The sequence below is a fragment of the Megalobrama amblycephala genome, linkage group LG17 (genome assembly GCF_018812025.1).
Source record: "Megalobrama amblycephala isolate DHTTF-2021 linkage group LG17, ASM1881202v1, whole genome shotgun sequence".
Lineage (NCBI taxonomy): Eukaryota > Metazoa > Chordata > Actinopteri > Cypriniformes > Xenocyprididae > Megalobrama > Megalobrama amblycephala.
In genome coordinates, this window is record NC_063060.1 from 12,782,613 (window position 1) to 12,807,430 (window position 24,818).

At 37.5% G+C, this 24,818-nt stretch overlaps 1 protein-coding gene across 3 annotated transcripts; it reads left to right on the top strand.

Annotated features, from left to right (window-relative positions):
- Positions 1–680: 680 nt before the first annotated feature.
- Positions 681–24,814, top strand: epc1b (enhancer of polycomb homolog 1 (Drosophila) b). 3 transcript variants are annotated; one of them, XM_048163382.1, is made up of 16 exons: positions 681–1,013; positions 1,826–1,910; positions 10,802–10,961; positions 12,652–12,797; positions 13,102–13,137; positions 15,040–15,246; positions 15,328–15,476; positions 16,600–16,744; positions 16,930–17,088; positions 17,171–17,260; positions 17,382–17,530; positions 18,325–18,689; positions 19,456–19,577; positions 21,262–21,394; positions 21,480–21,825; positions 23,523–24,814. In XM_048163382.1, the coding sequence occupies exons 3-16, from the start codon at positions 10,862–10,864 to the stop codon at positions 23,593–23,595; spliced, it is 2,220 nt and encodes a 739-aa protein (XP_048019339.1). In that variant the 5' UTR covers positions 681–1,013; positions 1,826–1,910; positions 10,802–10,861; the 3' UTR covers positions 23,596–24,814. The 3 variants fall into 3 exon arrangements, with proteins under 3 accessions (XP_048019339.1, XP_048019337.1, XP_048019338.1); XM_048163380.1 differs by lacking the exons at positions 681–1,013; positions 1,826–1,910 and adding an exon at positions 3,625–4,107; XM_048163381.1 differs by lacking the exons at positions 681–1,013; positions 1,826–1,910; positions 13,102–13,137 and adding an exon at positions 3,627–4,107.
- Positions 24,815–24,818: the final 4 nt, after the last annotated feature.

The following is a 24,818-nucleotide window of genomic DNA, read 5'->3' on the forward strand; positions in this document are numbered from 1 at the left end:
CTCCATGCTAATCAGTTGCTGGTTGTATTTGGGGGAGGGGCATTCTCATTCTAGAGAGCAAATGATTGGACAAAAATCTGTGTAGTGTAGGATGAGTCATCAATATTTTTGTTTTTGTTTTCCAAAGAGAAAGACTGTAAATTGTGAATGCATCAGCTAAAAGTGCATTTTGTGTTAAGGGCTGTTCACACCAAGGATGTTAACTATAACTATAATGTTTTAACAATCGCACTAAATGACTTTACTGCAACACGCACTTATAATAAACAAAATGTTATTGTACGCTATCATGTGAACAGCTCTTTACATCGCATAAACTTTGGAAAAGCAAACATATGGACTAAATGCCACAAAACGTTTAAAGGCCATATAAATTTACCCCCAAACAGTCTCCAAATCGAAAACTTTCAAAACAGTTTTGTTGTTGGTTGTTGTTTAGTATTGCTGTATATTCTTGACAAGTTCATAAAACCTGCTAACACAAAGTATTATTTATCATAGTATTATTCAATATCCAAACCTTGTCATAAATGATCTGAAGACAACAGAAGGGGTTAAGTGTATTTTGCAGTAATTAGTTCTGCCACAGCATCTCTTCATGCTGCCACTTAGATCATATGCCTGAAGCTTCCCACAGGTGATTGGTGCCACTCACTGACCAATCAGGCGGCGTCTCGCTGCCATTGCAAAGTTATTAACCCTGTGGCAGTCTCGGACTCTCCCCGGGGTCTGCTTACAGCCTTAATCTGACGCAAATAACTCCTTCATTTCCCTGCCGGATCTCTTAACGGGGTTGCGTTGTCTTCATTTAACCGAGGAAATTCTCTAATCGCTCGGAAGTGTCGAACGGAAGGCAAAGGCGAGAGAGGGAGAGAGAGAGAGACAGTATGTCTGACGACTGTGCCGTTTGTTTGCCAAACACCACCTTGATGCGTTACACAGTTACGCCGTCTGAAACATTGAAATGTGGCAAATTCAGGACAGACCCGTGGAGATTGCTATATCTAGAGCTGGTAAGTCTTCACTATATGTCTGCCTCCCGTTTCAAGCGGATTGATCGATTAATGTCGTTTTAATAACATAAAGGGTTGCTGAATGAGCGAGTCAAACTGAACTTGGCAAGCGAGCGTCAGCATATTCCCAACATCATTATGTCACATCAACCCGGAAAATAAACTTAAAATAGCTTAATAAATTAGGTCTGCTATGATAACTGCACACTTTGATAAAATGTCGGAATTTTATGATCGCTCACGAGCTATTTGTGGGTTGAAACAAAGACGAAGGTGCACTTTTCGCGCAGGTTAAATATCTGCAGAAGGTTTGACTGCGGATGGCCGCATCATCTCCGCACATTAACTGCGAGACTACGTGTCATCCTCTTTAAAAGCTCGCCACGATTCGGGTTTTTTTTTTTTTTTTTTTTGGTCCTGTCAATGTTTTTTTTTTCTTCTCTCGGTTAGCGAGCAGCTTTTACATTCTCTTCCGCTCCGCGAGCTTCATATTGCACGAGCGCCCGTTGTTCATTTACGTAAAATCCGGATTGAAGTGACACAATTGTGAACGGTCAAATGGATTTGCGCGAAGCGACCGAAAATGCGTTATTGTTCTCGGTTTTAGCATGGTGGCGCTATTGCAGATTTGTCTTTTATTAATTTAATGTGGAAAAACAACACACAGCACTGCCCCTTTGTTGGTACAAGAACGCTGTGTGCATTTGCACTTATGTCATAATTTGGCTGTTGTCCCAGAGAAGGCAAAACCTTCACCCATGAGGTCAAGAGTATGGTCATGGTCAATGCTTATTTGTCAATGTGTGTGACAGGGATGGACGCCACCGGATGGATGGTTGCCCCTCTGGAGGGTGAGACGGGTCCCCTGTGGGAAATGACAGTCTTCTGGGAGTGGAGGTAAAGCTACCCTTGCGCTAGATCATAGGTGCTCTATGATCTAGCTATTTCATATCAGATAATACTTAAACACATGTGGTTACATCATATGTTTTTAATGCGTGGCTTTTTATAATTCTGCGCTGTTAAACCTGTTTTCTTGTTGTGGTCTTATGATGCAAGTACATGGATGTATGAAGGAGAGGGTAGGACTGCTTGAGCAGACAGAAGGGGAATGCTGCATGTTTTTGCAGTGAAACATGATCTTGTGGGCGTCATGAGGCACTTGTCTTCATTGTTTCCAGTGGGAATAGTATTCTAGATTGTGCTGTAACCTCACTTAGATAAAGCAGGGGATAAATCTCCTTTTCAAGGCAAATTTTGGCTTTCGTCATCTTCTTTGACCAGCGTTTACACAAGGTTCACTTGTCTTCGATTCCAGCTACATTGCTTCCCAGATGTTCCTGTGAAAATCAAGTGATTTGGTGTTAAAATTCTTTTGACTTAAATATAAAACCTTTATATGCAGCTGTCAAATCATTTTGTAGTACTTTAATAAAGGAATTTTTGTAGTCAAATACAATTCGAGCTTAGCATAGATAGCATAAAGCACAGAACATGATTTTTTTCAGTTTATAAAACTAAAGGAAATAATGTTTGAAATATGTAACTGTTTAACTTTTGGTTTAACTATTGGTCTCTCATGAATTGGGTCAGTAACACAAACCAGAGGTTTTTCCACCTAGAAAAGTAAAATCACTTCAGAAGTATGACTGAATAACTTCTATATCAAACACGTATGGCAAACATTGTAACTAACAATGAATGGCTTTAAATTATTTGCTTTTTTTTACCTTTTTTGACTTTGTCAAAAAATATTTGGCTATATAGTCATGCACACATATGCTTACCTTTGTGAAGACATTCATTGATATAAAGCAGAGCCTAACCCTACCTTAACCCTAAACCAAATCTTAACCCTCAACACAGCCCTTTAAAGGGGTGTCAGAAAGTGAGGACCAGCCAAAAGATCCTCACTTTACCCGTCGCCTTCACTCCGATGGTCTAAAACTCAAACTAGTCCTTACAAAGATCAATATACAAGTATATACATGTACATCACCATTTAAAAGTTTGGGGTCAGTATTTTTATTTATTTTTTTACAGAAAAAGAAATTGTATTCATCAAATTGATCAAAATTGATAGTAAACAAATTTTTTACATTATATTTACATAGAGTTTATTTTATTTTTAATATTAATATATTATTCATATTTATTATATATATCTATAGCTAATTTAGGTTTGTGACAAAGTAAAATAATTCATCTTTTGTAGCTGGGGAAGTTGTGGAAATGGTCTTGAAAATAAAGTTTGTTTTTAAAATGCACAACAATACAGCATGCATAATTGAAGGCAACTAAATGCACTAAAATATAGCATTAATGTCTCTTCTGTCATTAGGTCACCTGTTTTACCTTAACAGTCATTAACTACAAGATGAATTGTGTATAACATTGGAAAAGAACCAGAAGCCAAGTATTAATCGTTGTTTTTCCATAGACTTTATTAGTCTATTTACCTCTCTTTTTTCCCCCTAATATCAATTAAAATGTTATATCATGCTAATTCACTCCGGTGAAAAAGAGATGTTTTGAAGAGGCGCGCTCTGCTAAAGGTATGGGAGTGGTTTTCACTCCCTCCCCCCTTCGCTCCGCGCGCCACAGGCGCATGCGTTGTAAACCCATGTGGGAATGGCTGATCTGGGATCGGGGGGTTGGGCCGCCGAGCACGAGCGAACCGTTAAAGAGTGTTTTTAATGTCCGCCATGTTGGCCATGGCGCACTGAGCCTGGAATCAGGGACCGGAGCGCGCTGGAAACACACACCGAGAGAGAGCGACCGACACCCGGCCTCGCGCCTCCGCTCGCCCCGCCACCTCCACCGAGCGACCCGTGCACTGCTGGACACCGAACCGGCATCATCCATGAGAACTTTAATCGGACCAGTAGGGAACATTAGGGGATCGGATAGATTTATGCTGCATCTCGAATTATAAAGAAAAATGAGTAAACTGTCGTTTCGGGCGCGGGCGCTGGACGCTTCCAAGCCTCTACCCGTCTTCCGCTGCGAGGACCTGCCCGACCTGCACGAATATGCGTCTATTAACCGGGCAGTGCCACAGATGCCCACGGGGATGGAGAAAGAGGAGGAATCGGTACGTTTTATTGCTAAGAGTCATGTATTTTGGAAATAATTTCATTTTTCTTGTCAGAGGCGCGTCCCTTGCTTCTCTGCGCCAGTGTACACAAAATGGCCGCCACTTCTCCTGCAGAAACGCGTCAAATCTGTAGCTACCGTCCGATACGGTCGATGTTTATTATATTGGGCCCAAATATTAGAAGTTTTTCTCTGCAAGTATAACCTCGGGGGTGATTACTACGCAGTATTTTTGACGATAGACGGGTTACGGAGTACAAAGGAGTCACGTGACCACGGGGAAAGCAGCCATTTTGTTGATTATCTTAGGGCTCCGTGGAGGTGCAGTAACGCGCACTGAACCAAAGGGGGCGGCAATCTCTGCCCCCCTCCAAACAGAAATCGCCAATTAACACCAGCAAAACAATCAGTGCAGTATTGTTTCATATTTGAATAGTTAAAAGTGTCTATGCAAAAAGTGTTTGTTTGTTTTCTTCTTTCTTAAGAGCCATAAGCTTTAGTCAGAATAGCTGTCGGGTCAGTGAAAGCATTAGTATATTTATTTTTAATTGTATGTGTTCTTAATGAAGCTATGCTGAGAAGAATTTACATTTTATGTACACTGGTGAATGCATCTCTGAATTGACAGAGGAAGCATATCTGGCCCTACCGGTCTGTTTAGGTGTGTGTATGCAGTGATCCGTTTGACTGGGGCAGGGGCGCACATGAGGCCTTGTTTTCTTTTCTCGGCACAGGCAACTGAAGCTCTTGACGTCTCCATTTCATCTGTAGATACAATACAATCAAACATTAGAGACATGAAATAAAATGCAGTCTTCTCTTTCAGCAACTACCATTGTGGAAATATTTAGATCAGATCCATTAAACTTAAATTATTTCCCCCATGGCATTTGTCTGTGTATTTCTGTGTTTCCAAGTTGTGATTTTTAATGCATAAAATCAAAGAAATAAAGCAACATGTTTTAAACTACATTGTTCATGTTCCACATATCTTTGATTTACAAATCTTCAATGAGAATTATACACATTTTCCAGACTGATCTTTTAATGTGTGCGAATGTGCTGGGGGAAATAATATATGCATGTAGTAAACATGTCTGTCTAAAAGTGAATGTGTTAAAATGCTAGATGGTGGTGTTAACCTCAGCACTCTGGGACAGGTGTCAAGACTCTAATGTTATAGTGTTTGTGTGAGGTGGTAGATGAGTGCTGCTGTCCCACTGACAGTGTTTTATATGTTCATAATAATGGGGTATCGGAACCAACATTGCTGGTTTGTCTATGTGGATTTTTATCACCGGATGATATCAAGCGGGTTTTGTGGTCAAAAGTTTGGAATAATTAAGAATTTTTTTGAAAGTCTCTTATGCTTCTTAAGGCTACATTTATTTGATCGAAAATATAGTAACAGCAATAGTGTGAAATATTTCAATTTAAAATAATTGTTTTCTATTTGAATATATTTTAAAAAAGAATTTCTGTGATGGCAAAGCTAAATTTTCAACGTCATTATTAAATACGTTTTACAGTCCGCACACAGAAGCGCCTGCATTGTGGATATTTCACAAAGTCAGGGCTCAACAGAGTCTGCAGCACACGTGGGAATGTCAGCGGGAGTAAATGGTTCTCGCGCTCACAGAATGAGCAGGTTTGAAACGCGTAGGGCGAGGGGAGGTTTTCCACAAGTTAATCGATCACGGATGGTTTCATTATCTTGGGCATATACAATAGTATAAGAGGATAAAAATAATAAAAGTAAAAAGGTGTCTCCAAAATATACTTGGGCAGCCGTTACTATACCTGGGTGGCCCGCCCAAGTAAAGTCCATGTGTGGGAAGCACTGCTGTTTTGGCGATCTTGGAGAGAATGCTTTTTCGAGTTTGTTGTATAAAGTCGTTATTTTTGTTTTGTTTTTGCACACAAAAAGTATTCTTGTCGCTTCATAATATTAAGTTTGACCCACTGTAGTCACGTTGACTTTTTTTTTTTTTTTTTTTTAACAATGTTTTTGCTACTTTTCTGGACCTTGAATGACTGCAATTTTGTTGCTTTCAATCAAGGATAAAAAAACCTCGGATTTCATCAAAATATTTTAATTTGTGTTCTGAAGATGATTGAAGGTCTTAAGGATGTGGAACGACGTGAGGGTAATTAATGACAGAAATTTCATTTTTGAGTGAACTAACCCTTTAATCAGATAAGAGAAATAAGAGTTCCAATAGCCTAACAATCATTGTTTACATCTGTGCTAGTAATACACGCAGTGCAGTCACAGTGTCTTAAGTTACATTATAGGAATGTATAGTTTGGTAGTGTAAAGTAATCATAGGATTTCATTCATGCTTAGCGTTATACACCAACTTGTCATGGTCTATGGACCACCTGAAATATCCTTAGCCATCCCATGTATAAAACTCTAGTTCCGCCACTGGACACATTAACATTTAAAACTTTTGGGTAAGATCTTTTATAAAAAAAAATAATAAAAAAAAATCAACAAGTTATAGTAAAGACATTTATAATGTTAGAAAACAAATTATTTCACATAAATGTTGTTCTTGGATGTTCTTCAATAATTCAGGAAAAAAAACTTCCACAAAAATATTAATAATAAAAATAATAATAAATAAGCAGCCAAAACGGTTTTCAACATTGATAATAGAACACCAAATCAGCATATTAGAATGCTTTCTGAAGGAACATGTGACACTGAAGACTGGAGTAATGATGCTGAAAATTGTAATTAATTTATTCATTTAATTCAGTTGGATAACGGTCGCCGCCGCTCCATATTTACAGAGTTACGCACGATCGAGAAAGTGAAAGTAAACGCGAACGCGCATTCAAAAGCGATTTCAATACCCCGCATTTTGAAAGCGGCTTCCTGATGCATGCAAATATCTCTCAATATGAAAGCTATTTTAGGCTGGGCAGTGTAGTTGTAAACATCTCTTATCTCTGTATCAAAGAAAAATTTGGTCTTATTTGCACTTTGAATATTGAGAGTGCGATTATGCGTTGCACTTATTGTAAAGTGTTACCATAAAAATGAATAACAGTTTTCTCTTAATCTTATTAAGCACAAACAATAAGGTTTCATTTGTTAACATTAGTTAATGCACTGTGAACTATCATGAACTAACAATGAATGACTATTTTTATTAACTAACGTCATAAACAAAGATTAATAAATACTGTAGCACGTATATTGCTCATTGTTAGTTGATGTTGGTTAATGTTAATAAATGTGACCTTATTGTAAAGTGTTACCCATTTTTATTTATACTGTTTTTATTTCTATGATCAGTTTGTGGAAAGGAGTTCAGTTAGGAGGTCAAAAGTTGTAGAAGCTCATAAATCATGTACAGTAAGGTCTGAAGAGACTGAAATCATACAGAAGAGAAGTCAGTCAGTTGAGTTTGTGGCGCAACCTTTTACAGTGCTTGAATATTGTTGTCTTTTAGTGCATATGATAATTCATACTCAAAGTAGAACTGAAATGACATTCATTACAAGATGATTAGTTAAAACATTTTAAATACACCTGCAGAATATTTTTTCTAGTCATGTATTTTGTCATTGAGGATTTCTTAAATAGTGTGTCTCGTCTCATCTCGTGAGATACCTGTCTCGTCACACCCCTAAAAAAAAAAAAAAAAAATATATATATATATATATATATATATATATATATATATATATATATATATATATATATATATATATATATATATATAATATTGTGTGTGTACAAAACAACTACTAAACTTTTTTTTATTTATATTTTTTTAATAAACAAGTTTAGTTTGTTAGAAGTCAGTGTTTGATTTCTTGTATGTGAATGTATATGTGAGAGAGTGGAGCATGTTTTGAGCATGTGCAGATTTGTGTACTGGCATGCCAATGTTTTGGTTTGGTTTGACACAGCAGAGCTGGATCTGTCAGATGCAGTGGTTTCCTTGCATTGTTGGGAACTAAGGATATACCACAACAGTTGATTAGTTCAGTTCAGTTCATGTTTTTAGTAGGGATGCACCCCAATTTTTTGCTACCAAAAATTTTGCTGCAATCAGGGATGCCACCGTGGCTCTTTTCCTATATAAGTGACTCCGCGCACAGACGAAAATGGTTTTGGAGAGCCAGTATAGGTTAAACATTATATGTCATTTTAATGTTAATTGTTTGATATAATTTGTGTATTTATTCTTTTTTATATAGGCTATAAAGGTGCGTGATGTGATGATGTGAATCCTCCTGTTCTGTTGTTTATGCTGGTATTTGCGCATGTAAAACTAAACCCCTGGAAAACTTGTTATTAGTCATATAGACACTTATCCATTATAATGTAATTTAATTTAATTCTAATGTAACAATCTTGTCGGTTAAAACCGAAATGAACATCCTTAGTGGGTAGGCCTATAGGTTGATGTCAATCCACAAATCCAATATAGGCTACACACATTTTCTTTCTCAAACGTTTATGTGACAAAACTGTTTATGGGGATATTTTGACATAATTTTGAGTGCATTTGTCCATGAACTATTCTGTGAGTTGGCTCTTTGTGTGCGTTTTCGATGTGTGCGCAGTAGGGCTGAAACGATTAGTCGACATTATCGACAACGTCGACAATAAAAAATTGTCGACAAATATTTTTGTTGTCGAATAGTCTCTTGATCTCATACGACATATTTGAAGGGCCTGCAATAACGCGGTGTAACCAGTGGGGCGCTGTAGCGCAATACTGTAATGCAGCCCTCCCGGATCCAATTCAATAAAAGAAGTCAGCGCTTTGGAGAGCATAGTGTAAACGAAGTCGAACCCGTTAAATGTGGGAGATTAACATAGCATAAACATAACAAACATAACGTTTAGCATAACTACAGAATACTGTCATGCAGGGCCACCAACTCTCATTCAAACTCACTGTTCTCACGCCACACGTTCATTTTCTCACAAAGTGAAAGATGCATCGCAGAGCAAAGAGGACACAGACAACGCACCGACAGATCAGGTTACTTTTGATATAAAACTGTCTAAGCTTTTAAATTCAGTCAATATTACTACGGGATTCAAACAATACTTGTGGTTGTGACGCTGTTTAACGTTGTGTGGCAGATCGCTGTAACACCTCGGTTCAAGCGGCATGTGAACCTATTCCTCTCTATTACAGCGCGAAATAAACATAAATGAACATCAAAAAGTACTTACTGAACTTACTGAAATGAATCCATCTCTATTGTAATCACTTAATCGGAGTTTTAACCGCAGAAAGAAGTCAATAAAACTTGCAAACAAATATATCACACAAAATGTAACATTTACCTCAGGAAAGCCATTCAGTGACCATAAACTCGATATATATATATATATATATATATATATATATATATATATATATATATATATATATATATATATATATATATATATAATATGTGTGTGTATGTATGTTTTCATTTTTCAAAAAAACCCCACATAATTAGATTATATTTTTTTAACCTGAAGGATATTGGTCTATTCAGTTGGCTTGAAAATTATTAAAAATACACTTTTAAAAGCTGAAGTGATTTCCTTGTTTTATTTACTAGTTAAAGTACAGTATAACTCAATATTTGAACTAATTGCTAAAGTAGAATAATCGAACAAAGCTTACTGATTAATCAGTGCAATAATCGATGATTAGTCGATTAATCGTTATAATAATCGATAGATTAATCGATTATCAAAATAATCATTTGTTGCAGCCCTAGTGCGCAGCTCAGAAAACAGTGTGCGGTAGCTACAGAAGAGTGCGCTTCATCTCGCACTTGAAGAATGGATTAAAAATCTAATTATTAATGAGCAAAAATCGGCCTGTTCGATTCCTGACCTTAAGTACATTAAGTAATTCCAGAATAGATTTTTATTTCCTATAAATTAGCTACTAGCATAGGTTTCAAAATATTTCATTCATGCTATTTCATGTGGAAAAATATGTGCATGATAAATACGAGACTGTTAAATGTATTTGTAATTTTTTTTTTCTTCGATATTGGCGATTATTGTCTGTAACTGGCTTTTATTATTGTCATTTCAATACTTGATAGACATCATTGATGTACGATAATATTGTCATATCGCGCAGCCCTAGTAACCTATTTATTGGGCTGACAGTGTGCTGTGCTATTTAACTGTTACAGACTGCTACTTCTCATCTGGTCACTGGGTTTCGCACTTTCACTGTTGCGTTCCACTTTTTAGGTTGCAATGCTTTGAGATGTATTGAATTTATCATTGATGGGGTTTTTCTTTTAAGTGCTGTGTTGTTTATATCATTGTATTTGTGTGCGTGTTATAGCAATTCTTTTGCACATTTATGTATTGGTACTTGTTTGCATATTTTACACTTATATGTGCATCATTTATTAATTATAGAAGATATAACTATTATGCACAATAAGGCAGTCTAAATGAGCTCAAGACTGGTGCAACCATTCAGATTCTATTGGACATGCTGGTGTGATTGAAATTCCGGTCTTATATGCTGCTCTGAAATGAATGTGAAACTCAAAATAATGTCTTAAAGTGGTGTCAATGTGTTTTATGATAGATAACCTTAGCATTTAGTCACATGACTTGACATAATTTACCCAATCCCCACATAAACCTGCACTTGCAACTTAATTAAATCTTGTCGTTTGTGTTTATGTAGGAACACCATCTCCAGCGGGCGATCTCTGCTCAGCAGGTGTACGGGGAGAAGAGGGACAACATGGTCATTCCCGTCCCGGAGGCTGAGAGCAACATCGCCTACTATGAGTCCCTCTATCCGGGGGACTTCAGGATGCCCAAACAGCTCATTCACATACAACGTGAGTCATTCAGCCTTTACCCAGAACAAGTATCACATTCAGATTGATTGCTTGAGGTTTGTGTCCTTCACGCCTTTTACTACTGACTTTACTCAGCTGTGACATGAAAGGGAGCTGACAGGAAATAATACAAATCCATTTCACACTTTTTTTTAAGAGCTCTTCATAACCGACTTCAGCACTGGTAAAACATTGATTATAATATAATACAATATTTTGTCTGGCTACTTTTGAATGCCTGTCAATGGAGAAAGATGCTATACTAGCAGAAGCTCACAAGCCTAAAAATCCAAACCATTATCATTTGGTTTGGACAAATAAATTGCCCTAAACTCATGGTAGTTGGAGTCAGTAGCTCCATCCACCTATTTTTATATGTATTTTGAAATATGTGCATAAACTGTGATGAAACACGTTTGCCTAAATTTGCCTCAATGTGCCTCAATGTGCAACAAAACTTGACTGACTTTGCTAGCCTGGATGCCAGCCGAACTTAGCCCCGCCCACAACATTTTTAGGTCGGGAAGTTCGGTCTGGACTCGATCCGTAGAGGAGTAATTATGCCCGAACAGAAACTGTTCGGACCAATCACATTGTCAGGGTGATGATTGACAGATTATCACTAGAAACGTATTCAGCCACATCATCAAAGAGCGCTTGGGTTGAATTAGTTTACAACAATGATGGCTGTTGTTGAAGAACTGAGATGTGTAGATTCCGCCATCGCGTCCGTTATAGAAGATATCGACAGCGCATTAATTTTAAAAGAGGAACAGAGGACCGCGATCAAGGCATTTGTCAATGGGAAAAATGTCTTTGCCGTCCTTCCTACGGGATTCGGCAAAAGTTTGATTTATCAGCTGGCCCCGATGGTCGCTAAGAAGATGGGGCGCAATGAAAACCCTGTGGGCATTGTGGTTTCTCCTTTGGTCGCACTCATGGAGAACCAAGTGAAAGAAGCAACCGAAATGGGCATCACGGCGAAGCAACTCGGCGTGCACGACGAGGTAGACATAACCAGCGGTTATTATGCCAGCGCTCAACATACGTCACTTACTCTGTAGCTCTGATTGGTTGTAGGTCTATCCAATTGAGGTCTTTCCTGGATCGGTTGAAATACGCCCCCATAATCAAAGCCCAATGGAGCAGTATCAGATTCATATTCTGACTAGAATTGAGTATGACCACGTCAGGCTATGACTTTGCCTCAACAGTGATTTGTTTGGATACCTGGACTTACCAGCAGACCAATTTCATTGTACAGCTTCTCAAATGTTGGTTTGGTTATTCTGAAATGCCTGAGCCGAAGTTTTCATCAGAATGATTTGATATAATGACCTCTAAGAAGCATCTCACATGATTGCATTTCCAAACACCAGGCATTAGAGAGATTCCACCAATTTCCCATGAAGTGACATTTTGTTCTCTTGAACACATGGATAGATACCCTGCTTTATTTGCAAATGTTTTATGCAATATTTCAGTTTGGTGCACAAGTTAAATTCACAACTTTAAATGTTAACGGCCATGTTGGGCCTTTCAAATAAATTGCAATTCAGTTTGATGCCACTAGAGGAATATAAATTATTTTTATAGTTTGTTGCTTGCAGTCAAACTTGGATTATCATGGTTTTGGCTCACAGTAAAACTCTTGACTCTATTGTTCTTTCCCACTCTCCAATTTACACAGCGTTCAGTCTGGACACAGAACAGCCGGATTATGACCTGGACTCAGAGGATGAGGCATTTGTAAATAAGCTGAAGAAGAAGATGGATGTAGGGGCCCTGCAGTTTGAAGAGATGATCGACCGGCTGGAGAAAGGCAGTGGACAGCAGGTACTAGAGGCAGGCAGAACTGGGAATAGTCGGAACTGTAGATATCATTTAAGAAAAGCAAACTCTAGATTTGGAATTTAATTGTGGTTTTGATCTTGAGCCAGTGCTCAAGTGCATTGCCGAGTGTTTTGATCTGTGCTCAAATGTTTAATTTCAGAGATCCTTCAAATGGATTTTATTATTAAGCAGGTCATGACAGACAATGTTTTTATGGATTCTGTAAAATCACAATAATACAATATAAATAGCAGATAGCTTTTCATATAATCAATTTTTTACATTTGCTTGTTTATTCATTTGACAGATGCTTTTATCCAAAGTGACTTGCATTACATTGAAGGTATATGTTTTATCAGTTTATGCATTCTCTTGGAATGAAACCCATTACCTTGGCATTGCTAGCGCTATGCTTTGCAGTTTAGACTATGAGACAGCTTGGAATTGATAACATTTGCAGATAAGAGTGTAGCTGTAACATGTTTTGCTTGCTTGAGGGAAATAGTGTGTATTTGTTTCTTGTTAATAAGAATATTAAAGTGACGTCTGTTTAAGTGAATGAACTGTTTCCAAGACTGCACTAGTGTTTCAGTAAGGGCATGCTTGTTCTGCAGCTGATTTATGGGTATAACTGTAGTCCCGGTAGAGCTAATGATTATTCATAGGCCGATGTATGAGCCAAGCCAGTTGATCAGCAGTTATTCATTCTGATTGTCAGTCTTTGTCACTGATTGTCACTATTGTCAGCCTTGTGAATGGATAACACACCATCTTTTTAAATGTGTAGAGAGTGAATTGTGACTTATTGTTTGAACTGAGTCAGGGCTCAACAATAAGGATATCAACTAGGGCTTGGACAGTACATCGATTCTCAATTCATGATACAATGAATCAGGATCGATCCTAATATTTTCCCTCTCTAATTGATTCTGAGCTTAGTTAAGATTTTAACCACACAATCAAATGCTCACAAAGAAGACTGCTGGAGAGCGCTTGTGCATTTGGCTGAATAAGTGGTTAAATATACTTGCACCTCCGCTCAGAATTCTTTTATGACGTGAGATTAATGTAAACGCAGCCCACTGCAAACACCCTTGTAATTCGCTTCAACCTTTTCAAACTTAATGACTTAGGTTTAAGTGGTGTGTGTGTAAAGGAACTGGAAGCAAGCAGAGTATGTGTGTTTCTAAAGCACGTGTAGTGCCATCTGTTAAAAACTAAGCTCGTGAATCGATTTGAGAGAGAATCGCGTTACATTTGGAAAAATAACAGAATCATTCCAGATTCATTGTTTCGTAAATCGATAATCAATGTATTGTCCCAGTCATAATAACCCACTGTTGTTGTCACCACATCTTACCATAGCTGATCATGTGCATGTGTTCTGAGAATCCAAGTTCTACTGTGGTTCCGATTTTGGGGTCTGTCAGATTTAAAAAAAAATATATATATTTTTGAAAGTCTCCTTTTCACCAATGCTGCATTTATTAAAAAGAAATAATAACAGTAATGTTAATTTTTTTGTTAATACACTTATTCATGTGATTTATTCATTTCAAAGCTGAATTTTCTGCAGCCATTACTCCAGTCTTCATGATCCTTCAGAAAACATTCTAATATTCTGATTTGCTGGTGTGCTGTTTAATGTTGTGGAAACCATAATAATATTTTTCAGGTTTCTTTGACAAATAAAAAGTTCAAAAGAACATTTATTTAAAATGTAAATATTTGGTTACATTATAAATGCCTCTACTGTCACTTTTTGCATCTTTTACTGTCAATTTTTATCCAAAAAATCTTACTGATCTCAAACTTTTGAACATTACTTTTGAATTCTGCTGAATTAATTGACTAACATTGGAATCGATAGTTAAGGTTGGCTGTCAATGGTTTTATCATTCACCTCATGAGAGTGACCTCATCTGTTGTTCTTGGTGTGAACAGGGATTGAAAATACGTTTTATGCTGTCATTGTTTTAAAACCATACTATACTAATCTTTTTATTTTGGCTTCTTTTCTATATTCGCAAAAACATGTTAAAATGTCTATCATTTGTGGTGGGGCTAGTAAAATTGTTAGCAGGTTAAGTGAAAATCTGATTTACAGGCCCAACTAGGTCTGAAGAAAAAAATCCTTGTTGAGCCTTGACAGTCTTTTGACCACTGCTGGTGGTATTAATGGTATTAATGTTCATTAGCCTGTTATCTTGGTAAGAAGCTTAATTAGAAACATTGTTTCTCTCAGCCGGTGTCTCTGCAGGAGGCCAAACTCTTGTTAAAGGAGGATGATGAGCTGATAAAGGAGGTGTTTGACTACTGGAGCAGGAAGAGGAAAGCGTGTCAGAGCGGCTCTCTCATCCCTGTCGTCAAACAGGAGAAGCGTGACGGCTCCAGCACCAGTGACCCCTATGTGGCCTTCAGGCGCAGAACGGAGAAGATGCAGACGCGAAAGGTAAGAGGGAAACACTCAACAAGGAATTGACTGCTTATGGAATAACAAGAGAAAATATTTACAAGTTCTCTTCCTCTACAGAATCGTAAGAATGATGAAGCTTCTTACGAGAAAATGCTGAAGCTGCGTAGGGACCTGAGCCGGGCTGTCACCATCCTGGAGATGATCAAGAGACGAGAGAAGAGCAAAAGAGAGCTGCTGCACCTCACGCTGGAGATCGTAGAGAAGAGGTACACGCACATGTCATGCACCTTCTCATTTGTGATCATGTACAACCTGGAATTGTCAAGAAATGTGTTGTCATTGCTACAGGAAGTTTGAGTAGGACATATAAATAAGACCAAATAAAATATTGGTCTTAAATTTGTGATGTCCAGGGCTTGACATTAACACCTGCCAAATGTGTTTTTCAAAATTTCAGCAGTGGCATGTAACTCTCTCCTACTAGCCACTTTGGCGTGTTTATTTTTTATATATATATATATATATATATATATATATATATATATATATATATATATATATATATATATATATATATATATATATATATATATAAAATACTTTTCAATTGTTGTCTGAAAGGCTTCTGAAATAATAAACTAAGTGCAATGTAGTGTTGTCAAAAATGTTGATTTTTCAATACATAACGATACTGAAATATCTAAGACACTTACAATACTCATTGTACTCATAAATACTAGATTCCAGCTGCGCTTTCTTGCTCTCTCATGTCTCCGACATCAAGTTGATAAACCCGCCTCCCATTTGCTCTGGATGAATATTGTTGGTGTTACAGGTCTTGAATTTCAGCATGGGATTGATTGTGCGTAATTTGACTCATTCCCGCAGATTTTGTGCTGATACCCAAAGTGCGTGCGTATAAAGCCACCTCTCGGTACTAAATTGAGTTCTTTTTCACTACTTTTTGTGCTCAAACAGTAAAATACACAAAATAATGTCAATGTCGGTCTTGGCGTGTATTCATGTATTCTCAGTCTATGTTTTAAGTGAACGTAAAAAGTTAAGAAAACGCATGTGTAAAAGTATAATAGATCCATATGTAAGGTCTTAAAGGGACAGCAGCCTAATATACCTGCTGCCAAATTATGAGATGATTATAAAAGATATCTATATGGCAGTTTTCCCCATGGTATCAATGTCAAAATTGTGGCTAGTAACTTTGGAAATCCACTGAAAGAAACCCCTAACCCACATTGGCTGGCTGGTGAGCAAAAAAGTTAATTTCAAGCCCTGGTGATGTCCAGACCTGAAAAAATCAATGAAATTTCTGTAGTGAATATAATATTTTATTATAATATTGTGTGTGTGTGTGTGTGTGTGTGTGAGTAGGAACAGCATGGCTGATTTCGGAGGGGAGGTGATGGCAGAGGTTTTGGCTCAGAGGGCTTTGGAGAAACCAGTCATTCCTCTGATCCCAATCACAAACAGCAACCAGTACAGACACACAGAACATGACCGGGACTATAAGATCAAGGTACAAACACTCTGAGCTCTGTTTGTCTGGGCCAGTTGACCTCCCCTTATGCCCTTAAACACATTCCATGCAAGTACGCAAGCTCATGCGCTCTGTTGCTTTTAAAAATATTCTCCTCTATTAAGTACAAAAGAAATATTTTAATGATGGTTATTTAATAAATATTGTATGTGTTTGGGCTATAGATGGATAAGCCAGAGGTTGTACGGCAGAAACGAAAGTATGAGAAGAAGGCAAAGCCACTGCCGTTGGCAGGCTCTGTGCACTCAGGCCCGGCAGTCTTTAACACTAAAGACCTCAATCAATATGACTTTCCCAGCTCAGACGATGAACCCTTCTCACAGGTACACATGCGTTAAATCACAGAGATTCATGGGAATCCTTTTCTGCTTTCTCTCGGTTTAACACTCTTTTTCATTTCCTCAGATGTTCTCTGGTTCTTCAGAGGTCGAGGAGGAGAACGATCCAGATGGTGTGTTTGGGTTCAGGAGGAGAACAGGCTGTCAATATCAAGCTGTACGTTGTGATGCTTCAATATATTCATGAATTGGAGTGAAAAATTATGCTCTCTCATCCTGTGTGAGGCTGCAGTCTAGGCCATATATTATTAGTAAATAATTCTTTTTTTTCCTCAAAGGTGCGTTCAGGACTCGTGGGTGGTTGGCCCTGGTCAGACCCTGCAGAGGGCGGGGTAGCTGATGTGCGGTATCGCTATTCTCTCACCATGCTCACAGTCCCGCGCCGATGCCTGGGGTTGGCACGGCGACGAGTGGGCAGAGGGGGCAGGTGAGTTAAACAACTTACCTATTTGAACTACAGTTAATTTATCTCAGCAGATAATTTCATATGATTGCAGATCATTTCATTTGTATTATCATCATTTAAGAACTTATATATGATGTATATTTCAGTTTTATTAAATCATATTATTATTTGTTGTTTAAAAAAAAGTCCTCAAAGATAATACAGATTAAATTACACAATTATCTGCAATTATATGAAAATCTTCAATTGCATTTTAAATTTGCTGGGAAAATACAATTTAATTCAAATATGTATTATTTTTATTTATAATATTCAATTTTTAATTTGTATAATTTGAATGATTAAATTGTATGATAGTTAATTTGTATTCATTTGATCTCACCAATTAATATTTAATTACATTAATTTGCCCTTATTTACATATATTAACATTTACTGAGAAAATACAAATAAAATATCACTTAATCAAATATGAATATTGTCATTACTGCAGTTATTTGCATATATGTGCAAATTAATATAAATGAAGGTAGTACGAATTAATTGTGTGTGTGTATATATGTATAGGTCATATATTATTATAAAATATATATATGCGCAATTGTGTTTCTCAGTAAATATTATGCAATTATTTGTGAATGAAAATTGTAATTGGCATATCACGGCAGTACGTTCAAATATTTAATTGACTGTCCCAATTTAATCTTTTTTTTTTTTTTTTAAAGTATCATATATACTGTAAGAAATATTTAACCCAATTCTGCAAGTTGATTTTTTTTTTTTTTTTTTTTTTTTCTCCTCCCATCTGTTTGTAGGGTTTTATTGGACCGAGCCCACTCCGAATGGGATAATGTGTATCATGGGCTGGACCCGGATTCCCCCGCATTCCCATCGTTGTCTCCCACCCAGCAGCCCAGCATGGATACCTCACACACCAGCACAGATACCTCTGCCCACTCCTCCACCTCACCTGACCTCACACAAATCCTGCTCAATATCAAAGCCTGTCGCTGGAGGCATTTCAAGCCTCGGACGGCACCGCCAGATGATCCCGACAATCCAGAGCACTGGTCTACACGGAGACCCCGCCGCGGCTTCCTCATCCGCCCAATCAGCACGCTTCAGAAGCAGAGAGGCCCCGCCTCCTACACCAGACCACCTGCCCCTCCACCCGCACCGGGTGAGTCCACTGTTGCCAAACCATTTGTGTATAGCTGCTTATCTCAGATTTATCAAGGCAAAATGTGGATTGTAAACCACTTCTGACCCAGAAGCCTTTTTTGCTTTATCCGAGTCCATGTATGAAAACATTTAATAACTTTCATTAGCATAATTTAAGGTTTGATAATGTTAATTACTCATGTCAGTACTCTTAAAGGTGATAGAGAGGATTTTTTCGTCGACTGAGAATCCAAAGACTGTTACTGAGTTTTTGAAATGAGCGCATGCGTAAGAACAGCCCCCCTCCTTCACAGCTCATTTCAAGAGAACGCCTCCCAAAACTCGTGCACGAGTAGTGGAACACGAGTGTTTACCAACGGCATTCGCTGTGTCGTGTTTGTGGATTCATTATGTCGGACTCACCGCAGGTAACTCATAATCTGGAGTTGTTACTCCTGTCTCCTGACAAAAACATTGCATGCGGCGCCTGTGGAGTGTGGAAAGTTACTGGAGCGCGCAGGAACGTCACGGCAGTGATTGACAATGATCGCGTAAATGATTGGCTGATGTTTTTAAGGCCCTACCTCGTGCACAAATGATGTATATTAATATTATTACTTTCAGTGCACCTAATAAATAGTCTTTTATCAGTTAGTAAAGACAGTTTCAAGTAATATTGCAAATATGTATAAAACAAAACATCCTCTTTAGCACCTTTAACTATTTTTGCATTTATGATGTCCTGGATGTGACATCACTGATCTTTTCGCTATGTTTTCCTGCAGCTTTCACCACTGAGCAGTACCAGCAGCACCAGGAGCAGCTTACACTGATGCAGAAACAGCAGCTTGAACAGGTTCAACTACAGCAGCAGGCTGGCAGCACAGCTGTCACAAACAACCCCCAGGTCAGCCTTGTATGACAACAGATGTCCACTGTCCATTAAATCTTTTCTAGTGCCTCATTGCATGTTGATATGTGCAAGAGTTTGTTGACTGGCTTTCCGATTTCAATTGAATGGTTGACTTCTTTACATGGGACAATGTTTTAAGACTTCGGTTTTGGCTAAATAATCATGTGAATACATTCTTCCATTATTGTCTTGAGGACACATTAGTTTGCACTTCAAAATATAAGTTCATTCTTTATGTGTGTAGGGGTGTGTAATATGTATCGTCTACGGTGGTGATGTAATTTAATGATGTGCGAGCTGATATTGTCACTGACACTTTCACTGCGTGATGTATGCAGTTACAGAACTCCAGACTGCGACTAAATGGTGGATTGCAAATGTGATATTTTACACAAGTTAAATGAACAATAAGTTAACATTGTGAGTTAAATTTTAGAAACACTATTGTTTTCTATATTTTGCCAATGACTATTTCAAAATGAAACCACAGCAGAACAGTCTTCATGCAACAGACAGCAATTTTTATTTATTTATTTTTTACTGACTGAATTTTGAACTAATCAATTTAATTAATGATTCAATGACCCATTCAATAAAGATGGTCACTTGCTTTGTTCCTGAATGAATCAGCCGTTTGAACAAATTGGTTGAATGACTCATTAAGACAGTGACTTGCTGCCTCCTACTGGCAGTTATTTTTAAAGTACATTTTAATTAAAAAGTTAAAATTAGAAATCACTTCATATTTAAATTCTGAATTAAATTTATGTAGACTTATTGTAAATGCAGTGTAAATATATTAATGCCACTTCTGGTGCCACTTATGTGTCACCTCTGCATGGCAAAGATGGATTTTCTTGATAATGATTTAATTTGACTGACTGGCAACAGCCCTATACTGTTATTAATCTAAATAAATGTAAATGTTAATTAAATTTTTTTATAAGTTTATCAAAAATGCCCTTTTATTGGTGAAAATACTTCTGTAAATCAATTTAAGGTTGCAAATATTGCCCCTTAATAAAAATGTTAATTTCTGTTACTGCTGTGAACTAACCACTGCATAGAATATTAATAATGTGAATGCCTTCGTGAGTCAGCTGTCCACAACAGGCCTAAACCAGCCATGGTACTAGCACAAAAACACACTCGGCAAAATATCTTCTAATTATTATCATTAACAAACTTTCAAAAAAACTTTGAAAATATTATTGCACAATATTGCAAAAAGTATTCATTTTTATTTTTTCAGGCTCTAAAAAGGTCCTAAAAAGCCTTAAATTTGACTTTAAAAAATGTACAGCAACCCTGAGTCCTGTTCCCAAAATGGACTTGTTTCAACAGTTAACATTGAAAATCTAAGTAGAAATCATCTTACGGTGTTTTTTTTTTTTTTTTTTTTCTTTTCTTAATTTAAGTAATAATAATAATTCTGTACATTTATAACACATAACACTACATGTTTTAGTACTTTGGCCTTAAAGGAAGCCGGTTAAAGCTGCTGCACAAGTGTTTCTTGAAATTAAAATCTCACCGTTGTTGATCACATAAAAACATAAATGTCTTTAATGGATAAACTGTTTTCAACCTTTACAGAGCTGCTGTTTTGTAGTTTTATCATTTTCAAATGTATTAACTCAAATGTTTTTTTGTTTTTTTCTTTTCTCTCCCCTCTCAGAGTTTGGTGTCAAAGACTATAGATGTTGCCAGTGCTCAGTTTGCTGCCTCTGCACTGCTGACTTCTGACCAGCTGATGGCGCTTAAGAGTAAAGAGGAGGGAGTTGGTGTCAATGGAGTCGTTTCAGCCTCAGGTTGGTCTTTTAAACTGTACACTCACTTATTTATTATGCATATAATGGTTTATTTTTCACTCTTGAACTTTGTTTGACTCTGCAGGCGTCTATAAGGGCTTACATCACACAAGCTCTGCAGTGTCGTCCATCCTTCCAACTGCTAGCCCTACCTTCACCTCATCCCCCTCCCCTGCTGTTGCCACCACCACCACTAACAACGGAACCTCCTCGGCCAATCATCACGTCAGCACAGCCGGCCCCGCCCCTGGCCAAGCGCTGGTGGGCGGGGCTGTAAGAGTGAGCGTGCCCTCACCAGCAGGCACCTTGAGCGTGCGGCAGCTGCAGCGTCAGCTCACCGTTCCCACTTCTGCCCTAAAACTTGCTGCCAATGCCAACAGACCCATCCCAAAGGTCACCACAGGGTCAACTACCCTCGACATGGGGCCCAGGTGAGAATCTGTGTGGCATCAAAGGAATATTGCTGTAATAATTGAAATAAAACTAAAAATTGTGATATGGCTTAGTGCAATTACCAAATTGCAAAGGGTGTGATTAGTTGCATCAATATATGCACTGTCAACTGTTAAATTAATAATCTTTAGCAAATCATAATATATCTATTTTTCATACTGTACATTATAATGCTGTGTAGGGCTGCCCTTGACTAAATATGTTTCTAGTCGACTAGTAGTCTTTCATTTTAAGCGATCAGTCGAATAATCGCACATTTATATGAATAAATCATAATAATGAGCCTTAATTGCCTACATGGCCTAATCAGCGCTCAAGTGCATGCTTGCCGCAGCGCACTGGAAAAAGTAATGATTAGGAATGTGTCATGAAAAACAGCAAGGAGACTGTCTGAACATTTTAATAACTTGATAAAATAGTGTTTTGTGTTTCGGCTCAAGTTAAGGATGCTGACTCGTCATCTCTCCAGTAGTGCACACACCTATATGCATGTTTCATAACATAATCTGAGAATATTTGTTTTCCATTTGAGTCGGTTCATTTAAAAATACATTTCAAGCTTTTGATAGATGTATTTCTCATGCCTGTGAGGCAAGTTCATGCTGAGTTTCGGTTTATTTTTTTGACGCACTTAAGTTCACAGAGACCGAGATGGCACAAAGCGCATCCTGTTTGTTTTATTTTACAAAAGCACAATCTTTGACAAATTTTGTGTGCACTCACAAAAACAACTAGTTTCGAATGATGTATTTGGCTACTCTTGATGCAAGACCAAAAATGACGGGGTATTTTAAGTTAAATGCAAGTGATCGTGCCGGCACCTCCATGTCATGCTGAAAGCGTGCTATACTTCAGCTTCCACACTCTGCACAAACATTGGATATGCACCTAATAGCACACATTTATCTTGGTAATTGTTAGAGCGAGGAGCCATGTAAAGTTGCTACTGTTTCAAAAGCCATACAGGTGCTGGTCATATAATTGGAATATAATCAAAAAGTTGATTTATTTCACTAATTCCATTCAAAAAGTGAAACTTGTATATTATATTCATTCATTACACACAGACTGATATATTTCAAATGTTTATTTCTTTAATTTTGATGATTATAACTGACAACTAAGGAAAATCCCAAATTCAGTATCTCAGAAAATTTGTATATTACTTAAGACCAATACAAAGAAAGGATTTTTAGAAATCTTGGCCAACTGAAAAGTATGAACGCAAAAAGTATGAGCATGTACAGCACTCAATACTTAGTTGGGGCTCCTTTTGCCTGAATTACTGCAGCAATGCGGCCTGGCATGGAGTCGATCAGTCTGTGGTACTGCTCAGGTGTTATGAGAGCCCAGGTTGCTCTGATAGTGGCCTTCAGCTCTTCTGCATTGTTGGGTCTGGCATATCGCAGTGACAGTACAACAGTTTGTTCTTCGATTTCGTTTGAAGTATATCGGGGCCTTGAGATTGATGGATGATAGGCTAAAGTTTGGATTTCCTGTCCGACATACTGACATACTTTTTTTTTTTTCAACCAAATAATAAAATTTTGGTCGACTAACAGTTAGTTGACAATTATGGGGGCAGCCCTAATTCTGTGAAAAAATCAAATTCCACCTTGCATCATTTCAAATGCGATTTCATGTTGACTTCAATTAATCCAATTTTGTCTTGCAGGGAAAATCACGATCAAGAGAAACCACCATTAAACAGTCTAACAGACAACACAGTCGCCATGGAGGTCACGTAGCCCCGCCCCCTCAACCGTTCACACACCACCTCATAATCGAGGCGTCTCCTTTAGGTGCTATGCATCGTAGCGACGCTGTTTCCGTGGCAGCCGTTGGGACTTAATTGCAATGCTCATCTTTTTTTTCTTTTTTTTTTTTTTTTTTCCTTCAAAAATTTTTGTTACTGTTAAAATATCAACATCTGTAAATTATGAAATATGGAAAATATTCTATGTACATACATATTTGTAATACACCCCCTTGTATATAACATTACTTGAATACAGAAATTGTTCATTTGTGATGTTTTGCACTTGGGAAAAAAAAATCAGAAAAAAACTGCGATTTTCGTAGTGTGTGTGCAGTTTGTGCGTGTGTGTCGGAGATTGTGAATGTTCAAGTGTTTGTGAGACTGTATCTGAATGTATGTGTCACATGCATGGTGCAAAACCTGCTGTTTTATCTATTTATTGTGAGGTGTTTACAGTTTTGTTTTTTTGTTTTGTTTTCCCCCTTTAAATTCTTAATTTTTTTTAATACACTGTAACCTCCTGGGTTTCTCTGTGTGTGTAGCTAAAGCAGTTGTATGTGAACATCTCTTGTTTGAAAAGCAGCAGGGGTTCATCTGTCTGTCTTCTTTCTCATGTGGCTGCTCCCACTCCACTCAAGCACTATTTTTTTTGTTTTGTTTTTTTTTTTGTTTTTTTTAATCAATGCTGCTTTTGTATGATTTCTGAGTCCTTTTTTTTTTTTTTTTTCTGGAATCTGAGACCCTTTTTCATTTGGGGTTTGTGAAACTTAGAAAATGGGTTTATTTTTATTACCTCTGTTTTTGATGACTGATTGTACGTCCCCTGTCTGTTATTTGTAATGGTAGTTCATAAGGGAGAGGACTACAGTGACATCTCAGTATGTTTCTTTATCATCATCATCATCATTCCACTTTATATGAAAATAAGGAAAACGAACAAAAAAGGGACGTTTTGTTTCCTGTAAGACTTCATGGTGGCACCCTTCCTGTGGGGCCAGCATGAGCTCTCTTCTGTGAAGAGGACGGTACCTCACAAGGCTACTCGTAGTTGTTGTTTGTATGTACCACAATCTGAATGCCCGTTCCAATGGCATCATCTATCTTTGAGGTGTTTTTTTTAGTCCCACCTGGAAGAATGAATAATAAAAAAAAAACTTATAATACAAAAAATGTTTAATAAACCCAGGGCATTAAGTGTTTGACCAGCACAAT

Excerpts from the sequence above, each read along its gene's own strand:
- epc1b (XM_048163380.1), top strand. The coding sequence starts at position 3,955 with ATGAGTAAACTGTCGTTTCGGGCGCGGGCGCTGGACGCTTCCAAGCCT. Across the intron at positions 13,138-15,039 it reads TGACTTGCATTACATTGAAG|CCGGTGTCTCTGCAGGAGGC; the intron begins GTATATGTTTTA and ends TGTTTCTCTCAG. Across the intron at positions 16,745-16,929 it reads ACCGGGACTATAAGATCAAG|ATGGATAAGCCAGAGGTTGT; the intron begins GTACAAACACTC and ends TTTGGGCTATAG.